At 30.4% G+C, this 20359-nt stretch overlaps 2 protein-coding genes across 2 annotated transcripts; both read right to left on the reverse strand.

Annotated features, from left to right (window-relative positions):
• Positions 1-256: 256 nt before the first annotated feature.
• LOC130957158 (pathogenesis-related protein 2-like) lies at positions 257-1089 on the reverse strand. The gene is made up of 2 exons (XM_057884276.1): positions 822-1089; positions 257-730 (listed from the first exon to the last, which is right to left on the reverse strand). The coding sequence occupies exons 1-2, from the start codon at positions 997-999 to the stop codon at positions 435-437; spliced, it is 474 nt and encodes a 157-aa protein (XP_057740259.1). The 5' UTR covers positions 1000-1089; the 3' UTR covers positions 257-434.
• An 11973-nt stretch (positions 1090-13062) lies between these two features.
• Positions 13063-13924, reverse strand: LOC130934932 (pathogenesis-related protein 2-like). Its single transcript, XM_057864473.1, has 2 exons — positions 13655-13924; positions 13063-13553 (listed from the first exon to the last, which is right to left on the reverse strand). Exons 1-2 carry the CDS (start codon positions 13830-13832, stop codon positions 13258-13260), a joined length of 474 nt encoding a protein of 157 aa, XP_057720456.1. The 5' UTR covers positions 13833-13924; the 3' UTR covers positions 13063-13257.
• Positions 13925-20359: the final 6435 nt, after the last annotated feature.

Genomic DNA, 20359 nt, shown 5'->3' on the forward strand with positions numbered 1-20359 from the left:
AAATTATTTTAGATTAGAGTTAACATTAGGATTAGTTTGGATAAGGTTAAAATTAAAAACAAAAATAAAGAGTGGGACATAAGTGAAAAATTTTTCAAATGTTAGAAATTAAACTGAAGCAAATTAAATTTTAGAGATAATTTTTTTAAAATTTAAAAAAAATTAAGAAATATATATTTTCCTATCAAAATTAAAGCAAACAAACTACGAATTAAAATACTAAAATGATATTTGGATAGTATAATAATCATTCAAATTAACAAATTTCTTTGATACTAAATTTTATTGATATGAAGCTCAGACAAAGCTGCAGCTAAAGATAAGAAAAGGCAACACTTTTTTATTGCATAGAACAAAAAAACAGTTACTTGAAGCGCGCGTACACACAAACATGTCTAAAAAAACAAGTGCGTATCAAGATGGAGCAAAGTGTTTTAATATTGAGCAGGGTTGGCCAAAACGTAACCCTCAATAGCCTTGAAGAGAGCTTCACCCTTGGCCTTACCCTTCTTCATGTCTTCCTCCTCTGGCTTTGCATCTCCTTTCGAGTGGAACTTCACACTCAGCTTCCCAATGGATCCTCCGTTGGGTCCTTCAACCAGCTTTGTCTCAAATGTTATCTTCTCCGCCGTGGGAGGCAGCGCCACTCCTCCAACCACGCTGTAGTTGTATGCATAGTTAGCCTCATCTATTGCCTCCACCTTGTGCAAGATAAACTTGGTTTCTCCATCTGCATTTATATCATTATTATTATTACAACTCACAACACATAATTATCGCACATATAGTATGTATGTATACTGAATTGAATAGTTACTGACCCTCGACAATGGTGAGTTTCTTGATGGTTCCAGGACCACCGTTTCCCTCAAGGATTTCAACACTCTTGACGTCATCAATAATCTTAGGGGTGAGGGAGTCGGCATCCTTCATAGCATTGTAAAGCTTGGCGGGGGGGACGGTGGAGGTGATTTCATCCTCGAATGTGAAGACGGCCATGATTGTGAATTAAGAAGCTTAGGGAAGGAATGAGAAGTAGATGGTAAGAAGTGAGGTTAGGTTTGTAGTGTGTGGTTGATGAAGAGAGGAGTGAGTTCTATTTATAGGCATAGAATGGGGTAATGGGAAATGAGGATGGGATGGTGTGTAATTGTGTATGTGAACGTGCTGACTCATTGCTGCGACCCCTATGTTGGGTCTTTTTCTATTTTAATTTTCCACTAATAAATACTATTCTACCCATAATTTAGTGTTTATTTATATATTTATATATATATTTATATTAAAAGTTGAAAACTCACTTGTATATAAAATTAATAATTAAAAATTATTAAATAATAATTTAATTAAATTTATTAAATTATTTGATGAGTTTTAATTATTATTTATGTATTTATGTATAAATATATGTATATGTAATTTAAGGTATTTTTAATATATATTTTATAATTATAATTGATTTTAATATACATCTAATATATTTAAATATTATTTTTTTTTGTTAAAAAAATATTTTTTTTAGTTAACAATTAACCAGCAACAAAATAATATATAAACAAAGATTAAGGGTTGAATGCTCATCGTAAAAATGTGTTAATTAATTGATACCAAAAAAAATTAATTTCTCACATAATTTTTTTTCTTTTTAGATACTATTGCCAATGGAAGTGATTTAATATCAGCATTATTTTGTCCCATTTTCGAACTTAGATAGATACGTGGCTGAAGAATATATCAATCGTTGTCAAAGATGGCGATTCGGAAGCTTCCAAATTCAAAGAAGGCGTTCTGTTCCATTAATATTGAATGTTTACGCATACTTGATGAAATAAATTATAGTGATGAAGTATTGAACGGATGCAAAACAAGAAACAGAATACATGCAATGGCATCTAAATTGGATGAAAGATTTCTAGACGCCCTTCTAGAACTCCCATATTTCATATTAAGAAAAAAATTTATTTATGTGTGAATTTTTAGAGTCGTAATCTTTTGCTATTTTCTAAAATACAAGGGGTAATTTCTGAAAAGCAAAAAAAAATGACAATTTGTAAATGTTTTTTAATTTTTCAGGTATCTAGAAATTGTCAGAAGCATTTTGTATTGGCGAAGATTTATATGTAGTATTTTCATCTGAAATGATTAGTTAAAAACCGTTAGATAATTTAATATGTTTAACTAAATTATTATCTAAAAATTCTTAACTAACAACTTCACACGAATATAACTGAGTTTTCATTTTCTGTATTTCTTTAAAATTCTCCTTTCCCTTTTAAAAATAACAGTAGAGGGCGTTTTTACTTTTTTGTTTTTTTTTTCGAATTGGTTTTAAAAGGTGGGGTGTTTTAGGTTTTTTATTTTTTAAATACAAAACAATGGTGCAAATTGTATTTGTTAAAAACAGAATATAAAAAACAAAATCACTACTAGAGATTTGTGTTTTTTAAAAAAATTATAAAATACATAATTTTTTAGTTAAACATCATTTCTATTATCATAATACATCAAGAGAGTGTTCAAAGTGATCGAAAGAAATTATTGATGAGTAAGCTAGTTTGATTGAAGATGCAAATAAAAAATAAGGATTCATAATCGAAGTAATGGAAAAGCCAATAATTAAAACAGTTAAAGACGGTTATCACACTATTGTTATAGCGAAAATAATTATGTTTAATTTTCTTGTACGTTTAATTTTCTTTCTGCAAGTTTACTTTTATATGAAGTTTTTTTTTCTTTTAACATTTTTGCATTTGTATTTGAAGTTCAAAATCCTTTGATCTTATTGAAGAAGTTTTATTTGTTTTCTTTATTTTTGAACTCAATTTTTTTAATTTGTTTCAAGCAATTCTAGTTTTAAGCATTTTATTATCTCCTTTGTATCTCAATTTTTTCTTTTGTCATTTTGACCAAGTAATAGATTTTGTATTCACGTTTGAAAACTGATATTCACAAAAGGAGTAGATTTCGCTTTCAGATTATTAGATATCGATCTAATTTAGATTTACTAAAAGCATCCCATTAGGAAGACAATGGACTATTTGTACAATGTGTATAATGGGTTGCCGGCTTGAAGCAAACTATGATCATCCTGTAAATCTTAGTCAGGCGGATTCAATTGGTTATGAGTTTTGATAATTGAAAGATAAATAAAACGTAAATTAAAATAAATATACTTATGTAATTCATTAGTGAGAATTTCAGATAAGCGTTTGGAGATGCTTTGTTGCATCTGAACCTCTGCTTTCCTATTGTCTTCATCCAATCATTCGTGCTCCCTTCCATGGCAAGCTGTGTGTTAGTGGATCACTGTTGTCAATGGCTACCATCCATCCTCTCAGTGAAAATGGTCCAGGTACGGTTTCTGTACGGTTAATCAACTGTCGGATCTCTCGTCTCGGATGAAAAATACCAGGCACAGCTACCGCACGGCTAATCATCTGTCGGTTCTCACTTGTGTCGGAATAGGATCTTTCTATCCTTTGCACACTGTCACTGCGCCCAACATTCGTGAGTTTGAAGCTCGTCATAGTCATCCTATCTCAGATCCTACTCGGAATACCACAGACAAGGTTTAGACTTTCTGAATCTCGGGAATGCTGCCAATTGGTTCTAGCCTCTACCATGAAGGTTCTAATCTCATGGATTCGAATGCTCTGTTGTCATGAGAGGCAAGTCAAATCCGTGGATCAGAGACCCAAGAGACTATACTCTGGCTGTCGTCCAATGACTATTTTGAACATCATGTAGACCGCTTGTGGTTGTCAGGCACGCGGATCTGGCTATGCGAGTAACGAAGATAGTGGGTGATTGTCACGGATCACCCCTTCATTCTGACTTAACTGAATTAAGTACGAGAGTATATCTTGGAGAAGAAGTAAGCGTGAATTGAAAGAGAAACAATAGTACTTGCATTAATTCATGAAGAACAGCAGAGTTCCGCATCTTAATCTATGAGGTGTAGAAACTCCACCGTTGGAAAATACATAAGAGAAAAAGGTTTAGGCATGGCCGAATGGCCAGCCTCTCAAAATGTGAAAAATGGCATAAGCTCCCTAATACAATAGTAAAAAGTGCTATTTATACTAAACTAGTTACTAAGGATTACAGAAAATAAGTAACTAAGTGCAGATAGTGCAAAAATCCACTTACGGGAATCACTTGGTGTGTGCTTGGGCTGAGCATTGAGCTTTACACGTGCATAGGCCTTTTCTAAAGTTAAACGCCAGCTTGGATGCCAGTTTGAGCGTTTAACGCCAGTTCTGGTGCCAGTTCCAGTGTTTTACGCCAGAAAAGGGTCTCTGGCTGGCGTTTGAACGCCAGTTAGGGCCATCAAATCTCGGGAAAAGTATGAACTATTATACATTGCCGGAAAGCCCAAGATGTTAGCTTTCCAGCGCATTTGAGAATGCGCCAATTGAACTTATGTAGCTCCAGAAAAACGCGTTTGAGTGCAGGGAGGTCAGAATCCAACAGCATCTGTAATCCTTTCTCAGCCTCTGAATTAGATTTTTGCTCAGGTCCCTCAACTTCAGCCAGAAAATACCTGAAATTATAAAAAAAATACACAAAATCATAGTAAAATCCAGAAATGTGATTTTTGCATAAAATCTAATAAAAATATAATAAAAAGTAACTAAAACATACTAAAAACTACCTAAAAATAATGTCAAAAAGCGTATAAATTATCCGCTCATCACAACACCAAACTTAAATTGTTGCTTGTCCCCAAGCAACCAAAAACAAAGTAAGATAAAAAGAATATAAAATACAATAAATTTCAAAAATATCAATGAAGATTAGTTTTAATTAGATGAGCGGGACTAGTAGCTTTTTGTCTCTGAATAGTTTTGGCATTTCTCTATCCATTGGAGTTCAGAATTGTTGGCCTCTTTAGAAACTCAAAAATACAGATAATGTTATTGATTTTTCTAGTTAAGTTCTTTTTTATTCTTGAACACAGCTACTTTATGAGTCTTGGACGTGACCCTTAGCATTTTATTTTCCAGTATTACCACCGGATACATAAATGCCACGGATACATAACTGGGTGAACCTTTTTAGATTGTGACTCAGCTTTGCTAGAGTCTCTAGTTAGAGGTGCCCAGAGTTCTTAAGCACACTCTTTTGCTTGGGATCACGACTTTTACCACTCAGTCTCAAGCTTTTTGCTTGGACCTTCATGACACAAGCACATGGTTAGAGACATCTTGATTTAGCCGCTTAGGCCAGGATTTTATTCCTTTTGGGCCCTCCTATCCACTGATGCTCAAAACCTTGGATCCTCTTTACCCTTGCCTTTTAGTTTAAAGGGTTACTGGCTTTTATGCTTGCTCTTTTTTTTCACAAGTTTTTGCTTTTCACTACTTTTTCTTGCTTCAAGAATCAGTTTTATGATTTTTCAGATCACCAATAACATGTATCCTTTTTCATTATTCTTTCAAGAGTCAACTTTTCTTAATTCCAATTTAAAACATGCACTATTTAAGCATACATTCAGAAAGCAAGAAGTATTGACACCACATCAAAATAATTAAACTAATTTCAAGATAAATTTCGAAATTCATGCTCTTCTTGTTCTTTTGCAAATAAAAATATTTTTCATTTAAGAAAGGTGCGAGATTCATGGAATCATTCATAGCTTTAAGACATAGACACTAGACACTAATGATCATGTAATAAAAACACAAACATAGACAAAACATAAAGCATAGAAACGAAAAACAGAAAAATATCCCACACCAAACTTAAAAGGTTTGCTCGTCCTCGAGCAAAAGAAGAAAGAAAGGAGGAGAATAAGAAAGAATGGAGGAGATAGAGGGGTGTTTTGAATTCGGCCAATGGGGGGATTTAAGTATTTATGATGTGTGAAATTGAAGGTGGTAAGGAGGGGTATTTATAGGGCAAGAGAGAGAGGGAGTTCGTGTAAGAAGGGGTTGGGTTTGGGAGAGAAATATTTTGAATTTGAATGGTGAGGTAGGTGGGGTATTATGATGGGTTTTTGGGGAATAGTAGATGGATGTGAGTGGTGAAGAGATTATGGGGAAGTGGGTAGGACTTGATAGGTGAATGGTATTTGGGGAAGAGTGTTATGGAAAGGTGTGAAAAGGAGAGAGAGTGAGTTGGGTAGGTGGAGATCCTGTGGAGTCCACAAATCTTGAGGTGTCAAGAAATTTTGGTCCCTGCACCTTTCTGGCTTTTAAACGCCCCTGGACAGCCCTTTCTGGCATTTAAACGCCAGTCTGCTGCCTTTCCTGGCGTTAAACGCCAGACTGATGCCCCTTTTTGGCGTTTAACGCCATCCATACACCCTTTCCTGGCGTTAAACGCCAGGCTGATGTCCCTTTTTGGCGTTTAACGCCAGCCAGACACCCTTTTCTGGCGTTAAACACCAGTCTGTCTGCCAATTCTGGTGTTTAATGCCTAGAATGCTGCCAGACTGAGCGTTAAACGCCCATTCTGCTATTCTTACTGGCGTTTAAACGCCAATAAGCATATCCTCCAGGGTGTGCTGTTTTTGATGCTGTTTTTGATTCCGTTTTAATTCTGCAGCTGTTTTTGTGACTCCACATGATCACCAACCTAAAGAAAACATAAAACTAACAATGGGAAATGAAATGAAAAAATAATTAACATAGATAAATAAGATTGGGTTGCCTCCCAATAAACGCTTCTTTAATGTCAATAGCTTGACAGTAAACTCTTACAGAGCTTTACAGATACTCAGAGCATGCTTGTGGCCTCCCAACACCAAACTTAGAGTTTGAATGTGGGGGCTCTGCTTGACTCTGTATGGAGAAAATTGGATGAAACTTTTCATGCTTCTTCTCTATGTTTACAGAAGAAAATCCTTGAGCCTTAAATACAAGGTAGTCCTCATTCAGTTGAAAGATTAACTCTCCTCTGTCCACATCAATCACAGCCAGTGACGGATCCAGAAATTTTAGGTCGTGGGGGCATATATATATAGCACATAAAAATAACAAAAAAATCATATAAACATATCAAAACATATAAAAATAAATAACATAAAATATTAAATAATTTTTTATTTATTAATTATCAATATTAATATATTAATAACTAATAACGTAGTTATTAATTCAATTTTTTATAAATTAACTACATAATAATAATAATAATAATAATAAATTGAGTTAAAAAATTCAAGGATATAAATTTTAATTAAATAAATTCTTAATTTATAATGCTATTGCTAGTAATGTTTTATTTTTATTAAATTGATTTAATGAATATTTTTATTTATACTTTTAGATAAAAATTAGAGTTTAATTTTGATGTACTGACGATATAAAATATTTTATATGGTTGTTTAATTACATATGTTCTTTTAGATAATCATTTACACGATTAATATAAAAAATAATTTTTTTATGATATGACATTAAGTAATTGGATACACGTGTAAATTTATTTTATACTAATAATATATCAAAACTTAATTCTAAAAATTATATATATAAAAAGAGTTAGCTAACTTATATCTTAAGAGAACATGTTTAGAGTATAATAATAAAATATTTTTAAATTTTTAATATAATTAATATATTAAAAATTTAAAAAAATCAATAATTTTTTGTCAAACATTTTTTTATGGTATTTTTAAAATTGACTCTTATGGCATATGTTAACAAAATTTTTAAAATATTTTAACACAAAATTTAATAGGTAATTTTTTTTAAATGTAGGGACAAGTATAATATTTTAATGGGGGCATATATATATTTATACATATAGTTTGGTATACTTTTTCAAAATGTTAGTGGGGGCACTTGCTCCCACAAGTTATATAGTGCATCCGTCTCTGATCACAGTTCTTGTTGTGGCTAGAAACCTTCCCAGTGTTTAAGATTATGAAGTTAGTAGGGATGTAAAGGCTTTCAACCTTCACTAAGACATCCTCTACAAGTCCATAAGCCTGGTCCCTAGAGGTAATTTCTGCTGAACCAAGGCATTCATTTTGGGTTCACCAAGGATCGAACTCTTGACTTTTCGAATCTAACGCTCTAATACCATGTCATGATACCACTCATTTCAAAAGTTTCAGCTGATGGAAAAAGGTAACACTAATGGTTATATTTTTAATACTCCATAAACCTCCATTGTATACATTGTACAAATATTCCATTGGCTCCTCATACTTTTCCTTATTAAAAATATGTATAACACATCATAAAAATAATTTATGCATCATATACACTTTTTTTTATAGTATTTACTGTGCTATAATGAAGGAACGAGGTATAGAAATGAAGAAATATTTAACTCAGATGAAGAGTGGACACAGAATAAAATGAAAGTTTTGGTTCAGAGATAGAAAAACGAGTTCGAACAGATTCTCTCTCAGTCTCGACAGTTTTTTTAGTCCATAATGTGATATAAGAATTTCCTTAGCTTGATTTTTGAAGATAAATTGTAATATCAATATATTCGAAGAAGTTCAAATAGCAGCAGAATTTGATTCTCTGCCAAGGAATCATTGCCGTAATAGACGATGAAGAGTTGTCCAAAAACATTCTAACCTGAGATTGATCCACATAAATCTCTTGTTTTATGGTTAGGAATTCACAGATAATTAAATTTCTCTCTCCCTTGGTTTATTGCAGGACCGAGATCCGCTTGAATCCCCATTCTCCATCTTGAGGTCGGTATGAGCTTGCTTTTGTCTATTGTCCCCATGGCTATTGCAAATGTTCTAAACAATAACTCCGTACGTAATCTTTCTTCTGTTCAAGTGCCTCCGAAATTTGGTTATGGTCATGAAATGAAGAGTGATGGTTCTAGAAAATTTGGACCAAGTGTAATTTGAAATGGGAAAGCAAGTACAATAAAGGTGTTCTTACAAATAATAAAAGGTATTTGTTTCGGTATGATAATAAATTTATACGTATCGGTACGATAAAAATATAGATAAATTAAAACATGATACGTAAAAAATTATATTTTTTACGTCAATAATTAATTATTATTTTTTAAAAATATATATTATATTAATATTTTTATTAAATTATTTTTATATTTTAATAAAAATAAAAAATAATTTTTATTTAATATTATAAAAAGATTTAAATATCCTTTTTTTTATATTAGACAAAAATTATTCTAAATCTTTTAATTTAGTCCAATTAGTTTTAATTTTATAATTTTAAATTTGAACCAATTTAAAAATCAAAACTAAAATACATTTTATTATTCATAATTTTATATACATTAAAAAATTAGTTAGTTTTTCGTGAACCTTAATCTAATCTCTTTACCCATTCATACCAAAAAGAAGAATTCTGCAAAATCTAATCTTTATGGTCACGGTTTTAAGGTAGGGTGACTATAGAAGCTATGGTCACGGTAAAAACCGTGACCATAGATAAGGCTATGGTCACGGTTTTAAGGAGGGGTGACCATAGAGTTTATGGCCACGGCTAAAACTGTGACCATAGATAAGGCTATAGTCACGGTTTTAAGGAAGGGTGACCATAGAGGCTATGGTCACGGCCAAAATCGTAACCATAGATATGGCTATGGTCACGGTTTTTATGCGTGACCATAGATTGTCCTATGGTCACGGTTAAAAACCGTGGCCTAAAGTGTCAGAATTTGAAAATTATAACCGTGACCATAGACCTATGGCCACGAAGGAATAGGTCACGGTAAAAAACCGTGACCATAGGTCCAAAACCGTGACCATAGATCTATGGTCACCCTTTTCACTAGCTATGGTCACGGTTTTTTACCGTGACCATAGGCCTTTTTTTTGTAGTGCCAGTCTACTAATAAAGAGCAACCTCATCAGTCAGCTCTGATCCCCCTACCCGGACAACAACAGTCTATCCTCACCTTCTCCCTTCCTCGTAGCCGCACTCTCTCTTCGTCGGTCTTCACGCAGTAGCAGCACGCACCAACAACAACTTTATCGTTCTTCGTTGTTCTCCTTTCCGTCTAGATAAAGAAGAAAAAGATCCCAATTCTTTCACGTCGTTTCAATTCTATGTAGGGATTTGGCGTCGCAGCAAATTGAGGTGGGGGAGGAGATCGATGAGCCGGAAGAGGTTGAGCCATTGCCAGCTGCCATGCCTTTCTTCCGCCTCTTCGCCTGCGCCGATCGTTTTGATTGGTTTCTTATGATTTTCGGCTCCGTTGCCGCTGTAGCTCACAGCAGCGCTCTCGTTGTTTATTTGCATTTTTTGCCAACATCATTTAGGTTCGTCAGCAAAAACTTTTTCTCTGTTAATTTACCAAATAATTTCTCATTTTCTTTATGTAAGTTCTGAAAAATATTGAATTATAAAATAATTTTTCATTTTGTCATTATACTTGAATTATATCCCTTTTGATAATTCATTAATTCAGCTGGTTTGCTGATAATATTTCAAATTATTCTCTTTAAAAATTACGTTCAAGTCTAGATAATTTGCTTAAGTTTATTTTGATTTTGATTAAATTTTATTTAAGTGAAAATTATCTCCACGTTGTTGATATTATAGGTTGTGTACATGTGTTTAGGTTTTAAACAATCCTCGTTATTGGTAATGGTTCTAGCTGACTTCTTGTGAGAAGTACCTAGCAAAGTATTAGTAAAGGTATATACTATACCGTGAACCATATTCCAATGTTGATGTTGTGCATGTGACTTGTTTCATAGGGCTTGCTTCGGTTGGAAATAAAGATAAACAGGTCTGGCCATTTACTTATAGAGACAATGGATTATTTGTACGGATTATTTATACAATGTGTACAATAGAATCATCCGAGTATTAATGAATATCTCTCATACTATCTAGAATAACTAGAACATCTTTCATATTATCTAGAATAACTATTCGACTATGAGGGATAATAAACATCTTCTCAAAAGTTTAAATTGATTTTGGGATTCACTAAAAATCAAATTCTTGACTTTTCGAATCTAGCGCTTTAATATCATGTCATGATACCACTCATCCCAAAAGCTTCAACGGATGGGAAAAGGTAACACTAATAATTATATTTTTAATAATCCATAAACATCCATTATACACATTGTACAAATATTCCATTGACTCCTCGTACTTTTCCTTTACTTATTCTTTCATCATTTGTCCTCCATTTTGATTAGGTATTAATACTTGTAACTTGATTTGGGTAGATGTGAGATTGCCTCTCCTCCCCTAACTTTATTTTTGTCCCTTTTCTAGTTCTATGATATGTTGACTCCATTGTGTAGATGTCCAATCTGATTATCTTTTTTCCCTTTGGGTCAGCTATTTTTTGCTTAATAATAACACTAGTATTTTGTTAAATATGTTTGAATTTCATTCTTATTATGTGATAAAGTATATTTGTTTTTTTTTTAAATTTGTCAAAAATTTTTAAAATACTTTTAAATTTTATTTTGTTTTAATTTTATCCTAAAAATTTTTAATTTGTATTAAATATATTTTTGACAATTAAATTTTTAAAAAATTTAGGATAAATTCAACAATAATGTATAACAATTATCTCTGATTTGTTAATATTAATGGTTATTCTTGTAAAATTATTGCTAAATTAATTGTAAATTTTTTGAAAAATTAGCTATCAAGAATATATTTAATGCAAATAAAAAATGTATAGGATAAAATTAAAACAAAATAAAATTTAGAGATATTTTTAATATTTTTAATAAACTATAAAGACAAATTATACTTTATCTTAAAATAAAATTTTAATTAATCATATTATGTAACATCATTGAGAACAGGGTTGATCACAAATTGTGTTTCATATCAATTTTCAAGTTTGTTCTGCTGGTAATAAGGTCTTGTTGCCAGTGGCTGCCTGGGGTACTGTGGACGGGCGTTTTCCAATAAGATTGAAGACTTTAGTATGTTTGAGTTTATTTTAGAAATATAATAAATGTTGTTATTCACAAGTAAATATATCATAATGTGTTAGAGACCATTTTGTAAATAATTTAAGCAACTCCATCTAATGAAGTTTTGTAGTGGCTCCCTCAAATAAATACTTTGTCTACAAATAATAAAAAGAGTCTTATTACTCAGGAGTAATTACACCTTAATAAATTAGACTATATTAATATATTATAAATACTTTAAATAGTTCCATCAGATGGAATTATTTGCGAGAGATCCATCAAATCTTTTGCCCTCATTTAAATCCTCATTCTTGATTCTGAAAAGTGAAAACAAACGAATACTGACTCTACTTCATTTTGGTTATGTTTATTTACAGGTACAGAATACTGAAATAAAAACATAAAGACATAAAATTATATTTAGTAAATGAGATATAAACAGAAATATTGAGTTAATATATTTCGTATTTATTTTAACAAAAAAAATATAAAAATATTAATAAAAGATACAACTTATTTTTTATTTTTTAATTATTTTTTTAGCTTTTATAATCATATTTTTTAGGTGAAAACTCAGGTGAATTTGACTTTACGTGAAATTGATATCTGAGAGCTGTTAGATGAAAATTTAGTCAAATCAGTCAAATTATCACCTAAGTTTCTATCTATTTTTTATTATTATATTTTTCTTCTCAAATTTTTAAATAAAAAAATAAAAATAAATTAAACTTTCATAATGCATTCTAATTTATTACTAAACAAAATATAAAAATATTAATTTTTATATTTCTATTCTTTATATCCTACTTTCAATATTTTATTTTATATTATTTTTAAAATCAAATGCAGTCTTAGAGTTGAACGTTTATTGCTCTTCTCCAATTCAAGGTAAAGCTTTTACCTTTCTCATCATTTTTATACCCCCATTTCACTTTACTTAAGAATTCATAATAATGTTTTATTATTACTTTTATAATTACCATATAGTTGTTTTGGTAAAGAAAGAAACTTGATTCAGCTATTGCCTTTTGTTGTCATTTAAGGAGAGAAGTAGAAGTGAAATTTATTTTAAATTTTTAGCAATAAAATTTAATCAAATTACACATTACAGATCATTTTAAACAATTTAAAAATATTAAAAATAAAAAATATATTTTATCTTAGAAAGTAAATAAGCTATTGAGAAAAACTAAAATAATATTTGTATACCATAATAATCATTCAAATTTCTTTGATATTAAATTTGATTGATATGAACTATGAAGCCCAGACAAAGCTACATCAAAAAAACAAAGAAAAGCAACACTTATTTTTCTTATTACATAGAAAAAAACCAATGACTTGAAGCATGCGCACACACAAACATGCTCAAAAGAAAACAAGTGCTTATGAACATGAAGCAAAGTGTTCTAATATTGAGAAGGGTTGGCCAAAACGTAACCCTCAATAGCCTTGAAGAGAGCTTCACCCTTGGCCTTACCCTTCTTCATGTCTTCCTCCTCTGGCTTTGCATCTCCTTTCGAGTGGAACTTCACACTCAGCTTCCCGATGGATCCTCCGTTGGGTCCTTCTACCAGCTTTGTCTCAAATGTTATCTTCTCCGCCGTGGGAGGCAGCGCCACTCCTCCAACCACGCTGTAGTTGTATGCATAGTTAGCCTCATCTATTGCCTCCACTTTGTGCAAGATAAACTTGGTTTCTCCATCTGCATATATATATCATTATTATTATTACAATTCACAACACATAATTATCACACATATATATAGTATTATGTTTACTATGAATTGAGTAGTTGTTACTGACCCTCGACAATGGTGAGTTTCTTGATGGTTCCAGGACCACCGTTTCCCTCGACGATTTCAACACTCTTGACGTCATCAATAATCTTAGGGGTGAGGGAGTCGGCATCCTTCATAGCATTGTAAAGCTTGGCGGGGGGCACGGTGGAGGTGATTTCATCCTCGAATGTGAAGACGGCCATGTTTGTGAATTAAGAAGCTAAAGGAAGGAATGAGAAGTAGATGGTAATAAGTGAGGTTAGGTTTGTAGTGTGTGATTGATGAAGAGAGGAGTGGGTTCTATTTATAGGCATAAAATGGGGTAATGGGAAATGAGGATGGGATGGTGTGTATGAGAAGTTATGAACGTGCTGACTCATTGTCAAACATTGCTATTTCGGAAGCATTGAAATTCAAAGAAGGCGTTCTCTTCCGTTAATATTGAATGTTTACACATACACTTACTTGATCAAATAAATTATTGTGAGGTATTGAACGCAAAACCAGATGCAGAATGCAGTGGCATTTCAAGTTGATCAAAATGTATAGACGCCCCGTCCTTCTAGAACTCTCATTTTTTAAGTTTATGCTAGTGAGATAATAAAAATATTTAAAGTTTTAAATAAAAAATAAATTTAAATAATTTATTTAAATTTTTAAATAAAATAAATTTAGGCAGTTTTAATTAATTTTTTAAATATTATTTTTAGATGTGTATTATTTTCATTCTACACACCATATAAGTATAAAGTGTGGGCATAGGATTCGGTGGTCCAGGAACCTTTGGACCACTTAGTGGTCCAAGTAGAAAACATGTTTTTAGAGTTTTTTTATCAATTGCTACGTAGTTCTTGAACTAATTTTAATTACAAATCAACCCCATATATTTTATTTAATTATAAAAATAATTTTTTATTTTATAAATTATTATTTTATCAATTATCAATTATATTATTAACATCAAATACAAAAAACAACCAATTATATCCTCCATTCATCCTAATAATTCCAATTGATTAAAAAATTAACTTTAATCTCGTTACGTTCGTCCATGGCTTCCAAATCGTGTTTTCTTGAAATTCAATCGATTGGTTTTTCAAAACAATCGATTGAATGATAACTCAATCGATTGGTTTACTATATCACAAAACATCGATTGAAAGTTGTAAGGTAGATGGTAAAAAGCTTATACCAATCGATTGTTTATACTTTCCAATCGAATGAATGCCTCAAAACAATCGAATTGTTGTTGTTACTCAATCGATTGAATTCACGAAAACAACATGGATTTGCCAAATACAATCGATTGGAAAGTGATGATATTGAAGTTTTAGCCAAATTCAATCGATTGGTAATGTAATCCAATGATGAAGTTGAATGTTTTGCCAATTTCAATCGATTGGTAATGGTACATAAAATTTATAAAACGTCATGATATTTTCTTTTAAATTAATTTAAATTTTTTTAGATTTGTGTCTTATGAAAAGTAAAAAAAAATTATAGTAGAGTAAAACTGCTGAAACCAAATAACATAGTATAACACACATCTTTGATCAATATTAAAAAAAATTAGCCTAATTATGTACATAAATCCTAAAAAATACAGTTCTAACTTTTTTAATTAAGTTAATTTTAAAATACCAATAATGTTTTTTCATGTGCTGCTTTTAATCTAAAATCCTAGAAAAAAATTGATTTAAAATATTATAATGTTATTATATTGGCACAACACTTTATTTTTGTATGATAAATATAAGTACATTTTTATATAAAGTATTTAAAGTATATAAAAATGTACTCCTATTATAAAAAAATATTTAAAGTCATTAAATTTTATATGTTATTAAATTTAATAAATACAAGTACATTTTTATATGTTATTTTAATTCAATGTACTAATAGGAGTTAAAATTAATTTATATTAATAATTTTATACTAAAATTAATTTACTATAATTTTGTTTTATACTTCTTTTAGTATTTTTTTTATATTATATAGTATTTTTTTTAGTATCTTATTGTACAATGTGTAATTCGAATTACCATTTGATTCGAAATGTGAGTAATTCGAATCAATTTGATTCGAACTTATAATTCGTTCTAAGTTGATTCGAATTACTTGTATGCAATGGTTGGGAATAATTGGAGCTGTATTGATTCGAATTATTAAGTAATGTAATTCGAATAAAGTTGTTTCGAATTACATTAAAGTGTGCTTTGGTGAATTCTTGTATCAGATTCTTGTTTGGCTTATATGCGTAATAAACTTCTCTCCTTGGCTTAAATACGTTTTTTACCCTCAGTTTTATTACTCTAAATATTAAAAGAATTTACTCATATATTCTAACATTTAACTAATTGCAAATACTTATCCTAAAACATATTTACAAAAATTAGAGCACTGGTTACTAATATTTAACGAAACTAAATTGTGCATAACACAAATAAATAAATTAAGCATACTTATACTTGATACGCTGCTACCTTATCAATATCATATACTTTTGTATTTTTACTCTGCCTTACTTGAATAAAAGCAAAAGGTACTATTGATCGGCAAATTATTTTATAAATTACCCATCTATAAATTAATTTATGTACCATTACCAATCGATTGAAATTAGCAAAACATTCACTTCTTCACCTTCCAATCGATTGGATTACATTACCAATCGAATTTGGCTAAAACTTCAATGTCATCATTTCAATTTGGCAAATCCATATTGTTTTTCATGAATTCAATCGATTGTTTGAGGCATCATTCGATTGAAAAGTAATTAATTTTATAAATTACCCATCTATAAATTAATTTTATGTACCATTACCAATCGATTGAAATTAGCAAACATTCAACTTCTTCACCTTCCAATCGATTGGATTACATTACCAATCGATTGATTTGGCTAAACTTCAATGTCATCACTTTCCAATTGGCAAATCCATATTGTTTTCATTCAATCGATTGTTTTGAGGCATTCATTCGATTGAAAAGTATACAATCGATTGGTATAAAACTTTTTACCATTCTACCTTACAACTTTCAATCGATTGTTTTGTGATATAGTGTAAACCAATCGATTGAATTTCAAGAAACACGATTTGGAAGCCATGGACGAACGTAACGAATCAAGTTAATTTTTTAATTAATTGGAATTATTAGATGAATGGAGGATATAATTGGTTGTTATTTTTATATTTGATTGTTAATAAATATAATAGATATTGGATAAATATAATTTTAAAATAAAAACTATTTTTATAATTAAATAAAATATATGGAGTTAATTTGTAATTAAAATTAGTTCAAGGACTACGTAGCAATTGATAAAAAAACTCTAAAAACATGTTTTCTACTTGGACCACTAAGTGGTCCAAAGGTTCCTGGACCACCGAATCCCGTGCCTAAAGTGTGCCTATGACTAGGAATAATAATAATAATAATAATAATAATAATAATAATAATAAATTTGTCTTCAATGTTAGCAAGGAAAAAGGTTAATGCTTATTGCTTGGAACAAATTTAATATTTGTTCTGTTCTTGTATTGATCATGTGATCGATATATATATTGAGTTTAAGAAAGTTGAACTTATTCTCTTTTTTTTTTTCATCTAGAAATGAGCTATATTTTGTTTTTAAAAAATATAAAGAGATGAGGTTGGTATTTATAAAACTATTCTAACACTTAAGTCAATAAGTCGAATATTTTTTGTGTTTTATATTTTTCGACGACTTTTTTATAGTGTTTTTTGTAAATGATGAGTTATCCACTTATCCTTTTTCAATATTCAATTACTTATCTAGAAATGAATAATCATAATGAAAGTGATAAGTTACTTCTACATTATCGACTTATAGGATTGATGTGATTGTTTTATCTGAGGTATGTTTTGGATTTAACCGCATTATAATCACCAATCATATTTTACTCTTATTTAAATATTGCTATATCAATATGGCGGTCCGTCATATTGATTATTTTATGTTTTTTTCTATATAATATTTATTTATTTTTTTAAAAAAAATAAAATTTTCAAAATTAGATGAATAATCAAATCGCTTTAATTATTAATTTATTAATTTAATCAGTCCAATTGGTAGTTCAACTAGGAGAACTATTTTAAAATAAAATGATAAATAAATTATAGATAAGGAAAAGTATGAGGAATTAATGAAATATTTGTACAATAGGTACAATGGAGGTTTATGGAGTATTAGATATATAATCATTAGTGTTACATTTTCTCATCAATTGAAGCTTTTGAAATGGGTGGTATCATCACATGGTATTAGAGTCCTAAATCCGAAAGGTCAAGAGTTCAATCATTGAATCTTTTGGGAAGACGGATGGTTATTTTAGATAGTATGGGAGATGTTCATTTTGTAACCTATTGTACACATTGTACAAATAATTCATTATCTCCCTAGCGGGATCCGATAAATAAACATTTTAAAATATAATTATTCGAAGCTAAATAAACGTTAATATTATAGTTTTTCATTCACTATTTATAGAACAACCTATTTTTAAGCTAAATCTATTTTTCCCATATGAAAAATCTTATGACAACCATCGTTAGAACTAGAAGAATTAAGATTAGTAGCTTCATTCGAAATAAAAGGATTGGCAGACAAGTCATTATTTATAGATGCATTGTTATTAGTAATTACTTCTTGATTAATACTATCATCCATAACTGAAATTAATAAATCATGCACAAAATTAAAAATAGCAGTAGTACAGTCAAAAATCAAATAATCATCCATAAGACCATATCTAAAATCAATAATAAACACCAAACCACATTAATAGCAGCTTTCAAAGGATAAACTCAATAAAAAAACACCATTAACCCTGTTGCTAAACAGCAACCAAATTTCAATAAAAATTAAAAATACAGCAGCAGCACAAAATCAATGAACAAAAACACAAATTTCAGTAATTATTTGATTTTTCTATTTAGCAGAAACAACCAAATTTCAACAAAAATGATAGAAATTTAAAACACAGCAGCAGCACAAAATTTTAGTAATTATTTGATTTACCTGTTTAGTAGCAGCAACCAAATTTTAGCAAAAAAATTCAAAAATTAAAAACACAGCAGCAACACAAAATCAATAAGTAAAAGCACAAAATTTGAATAATTATTTCCTTTCCATTAATTGATTCACAACTCACAAGAGAACATTCAGACTAAACAGATTGATAAAAGGAAGAAGTGAAGAACCGGAGAGGTGAAAGTAGTGACATTAACCTTCGACGGAAAGACAAATGGAGACCGGCAAGACGATGGCGAGTGGCGACACGATAGCGAGTTGCTCTAAGCCTTAAACAGAGAAGCCAGGCACAACTATAAAATTACTTAATACATACATATTTGGTCTTTATTACTGACAGAATTTTGGTTACCGACGGATTTCGTCCTTCTGTAAAAGCTTCGTCGAAAATTATTTACCGATGGATTCTTTCCGTCGGTAATTTGTTGACAGATTTTTACCAGTTACCGATAGATTTTTCCTCGGTAAATTCTCCCCTCCATTTTTTTAGAAAGTCAAACTCGGTAATTAGAGACGAATTTTTCATCGGTAATTAGAGACAGATTTTCCGACGAATTTTCTGTCGGTAATCAGCAACAGATCTTCCAACAGATTTTCTATCGATAATTGGAGCCTTGAAAAGCATTTCAAACTTTGAATACAGACAAAAAATTCGTCTGTAAATCCGTCAGTAAGGTAAAATAAAATTTTCTTAGATTTTTCTATTGCAAAATAAACTTGTTTTCATACAAAATAAATATAAATTTGATGAATACAAATTTTCATCTAACTTGTATCCAAACATTCATAGTATTTCAAAATAACCAGTATTTGATATTAGCAATAGAACCAAACATGATGTTTTATTTTTACAATGTATCAAGAATAAAGTTCAATAGTGCCAAGTTAATTATAGAAATTTCATTGAAATTTTTACATAAATGCACAGACAGAGTGATTAAAACTCATTCTTCAACTGATACGACTTCAATGTCATATCATTTCCATCATGTATTTACGCCAACAAATTCTTTGGCCATGCTAGTGGCTACCATTTTTACAGGAGACTGCATATGTAGAGGACAGTAATTAATTAAAAAAATTGGATTCATCATAAACTACTATACAATACTCAGGACAAAGAGCAAAATCAAGAGGGATAAGTACCATATTTGTAGGAATTTGATCTGTTGGTGCAGAAAGATTAAAGAAATATCTCACATAAACACCAAAATGATTCACCTGATTCCAAAGTTCAATGTGTACCATGAATAACCAAGAAAAACAAGACACATATATTCTTGAATCAAAATGTGTCATTGAATGATGCAAAAATGTAAGCAACACCAAAAACATGTTCGCCCTCTCTAACAGCAGGGCCAAGAGTGACGGTTTTCTCCTTGGGCTCTCCAACCTTTCTCCTTGACTACAAAAGAATCAACACCACATAGTTTTAAAACGAATATCCTTATCACATTTCCAATTGCACAACCAATATAACAAGTACTAATAATGAAAAAAATAGCATCTTATTATTGCTTCCTTCGAATTAACAGAAAAATGAAAGTTTCCCACCATTCCCTTTAATACTATTTTTAACTGCTACTGAAGGGTTAAGCTAATTAAGTAAAGATTAAAAAGATCCATAAAAAGAATCAGTTCATAACGAAAATACAGGTAGCTAGGGGAAAAGAA

This window comes from Arachis stenosperma, chromosome 1 (assembly GCF_014773155.1).
Source record: "Arachis stenosperma cultivar V10309 chromosome 1, arast.V10309.gnm1.PFL2, whole genome shotgun sequence".
Taxonomy (NCBI): Eukaryota; Viridiplantae; Streptophyta; class Magnoliopsida; order Fabales; family Fabaceae; genus Arachis; species Arachis stenosperma.

Bases quoted from the DNA above. Each gene is read 5' to 3' on its own strand.
- LOC130934932 (XM_057864473.1), bottom strand. From the start codon at position 13,832: ATGGCCGTCTTCACATTCGAGGATGAAATCACCTCCACCGTGCCCCCC. The intron at 13,554-13,654 runs GTCAGTAACAAC...ATATATATGCAG, and splicing joins GAAACTCACCATTGTCGAGG to ATGGAGAAACCAAGTTTATC.
- LOC130957158 (XM_057884276.1), bottom strand. From the start codon at position 999: ATGGCCGTCTTCACATTCGAGGATGAAATCACCTCCACCGTCCCCCCC. The intron at 731-821 runs GTCAGTAACTAT...ATATAAATGCAG, and splicing joins GAAACTCACCATTGTCGAGG to ATGGAGAAACCAAGTTTATC.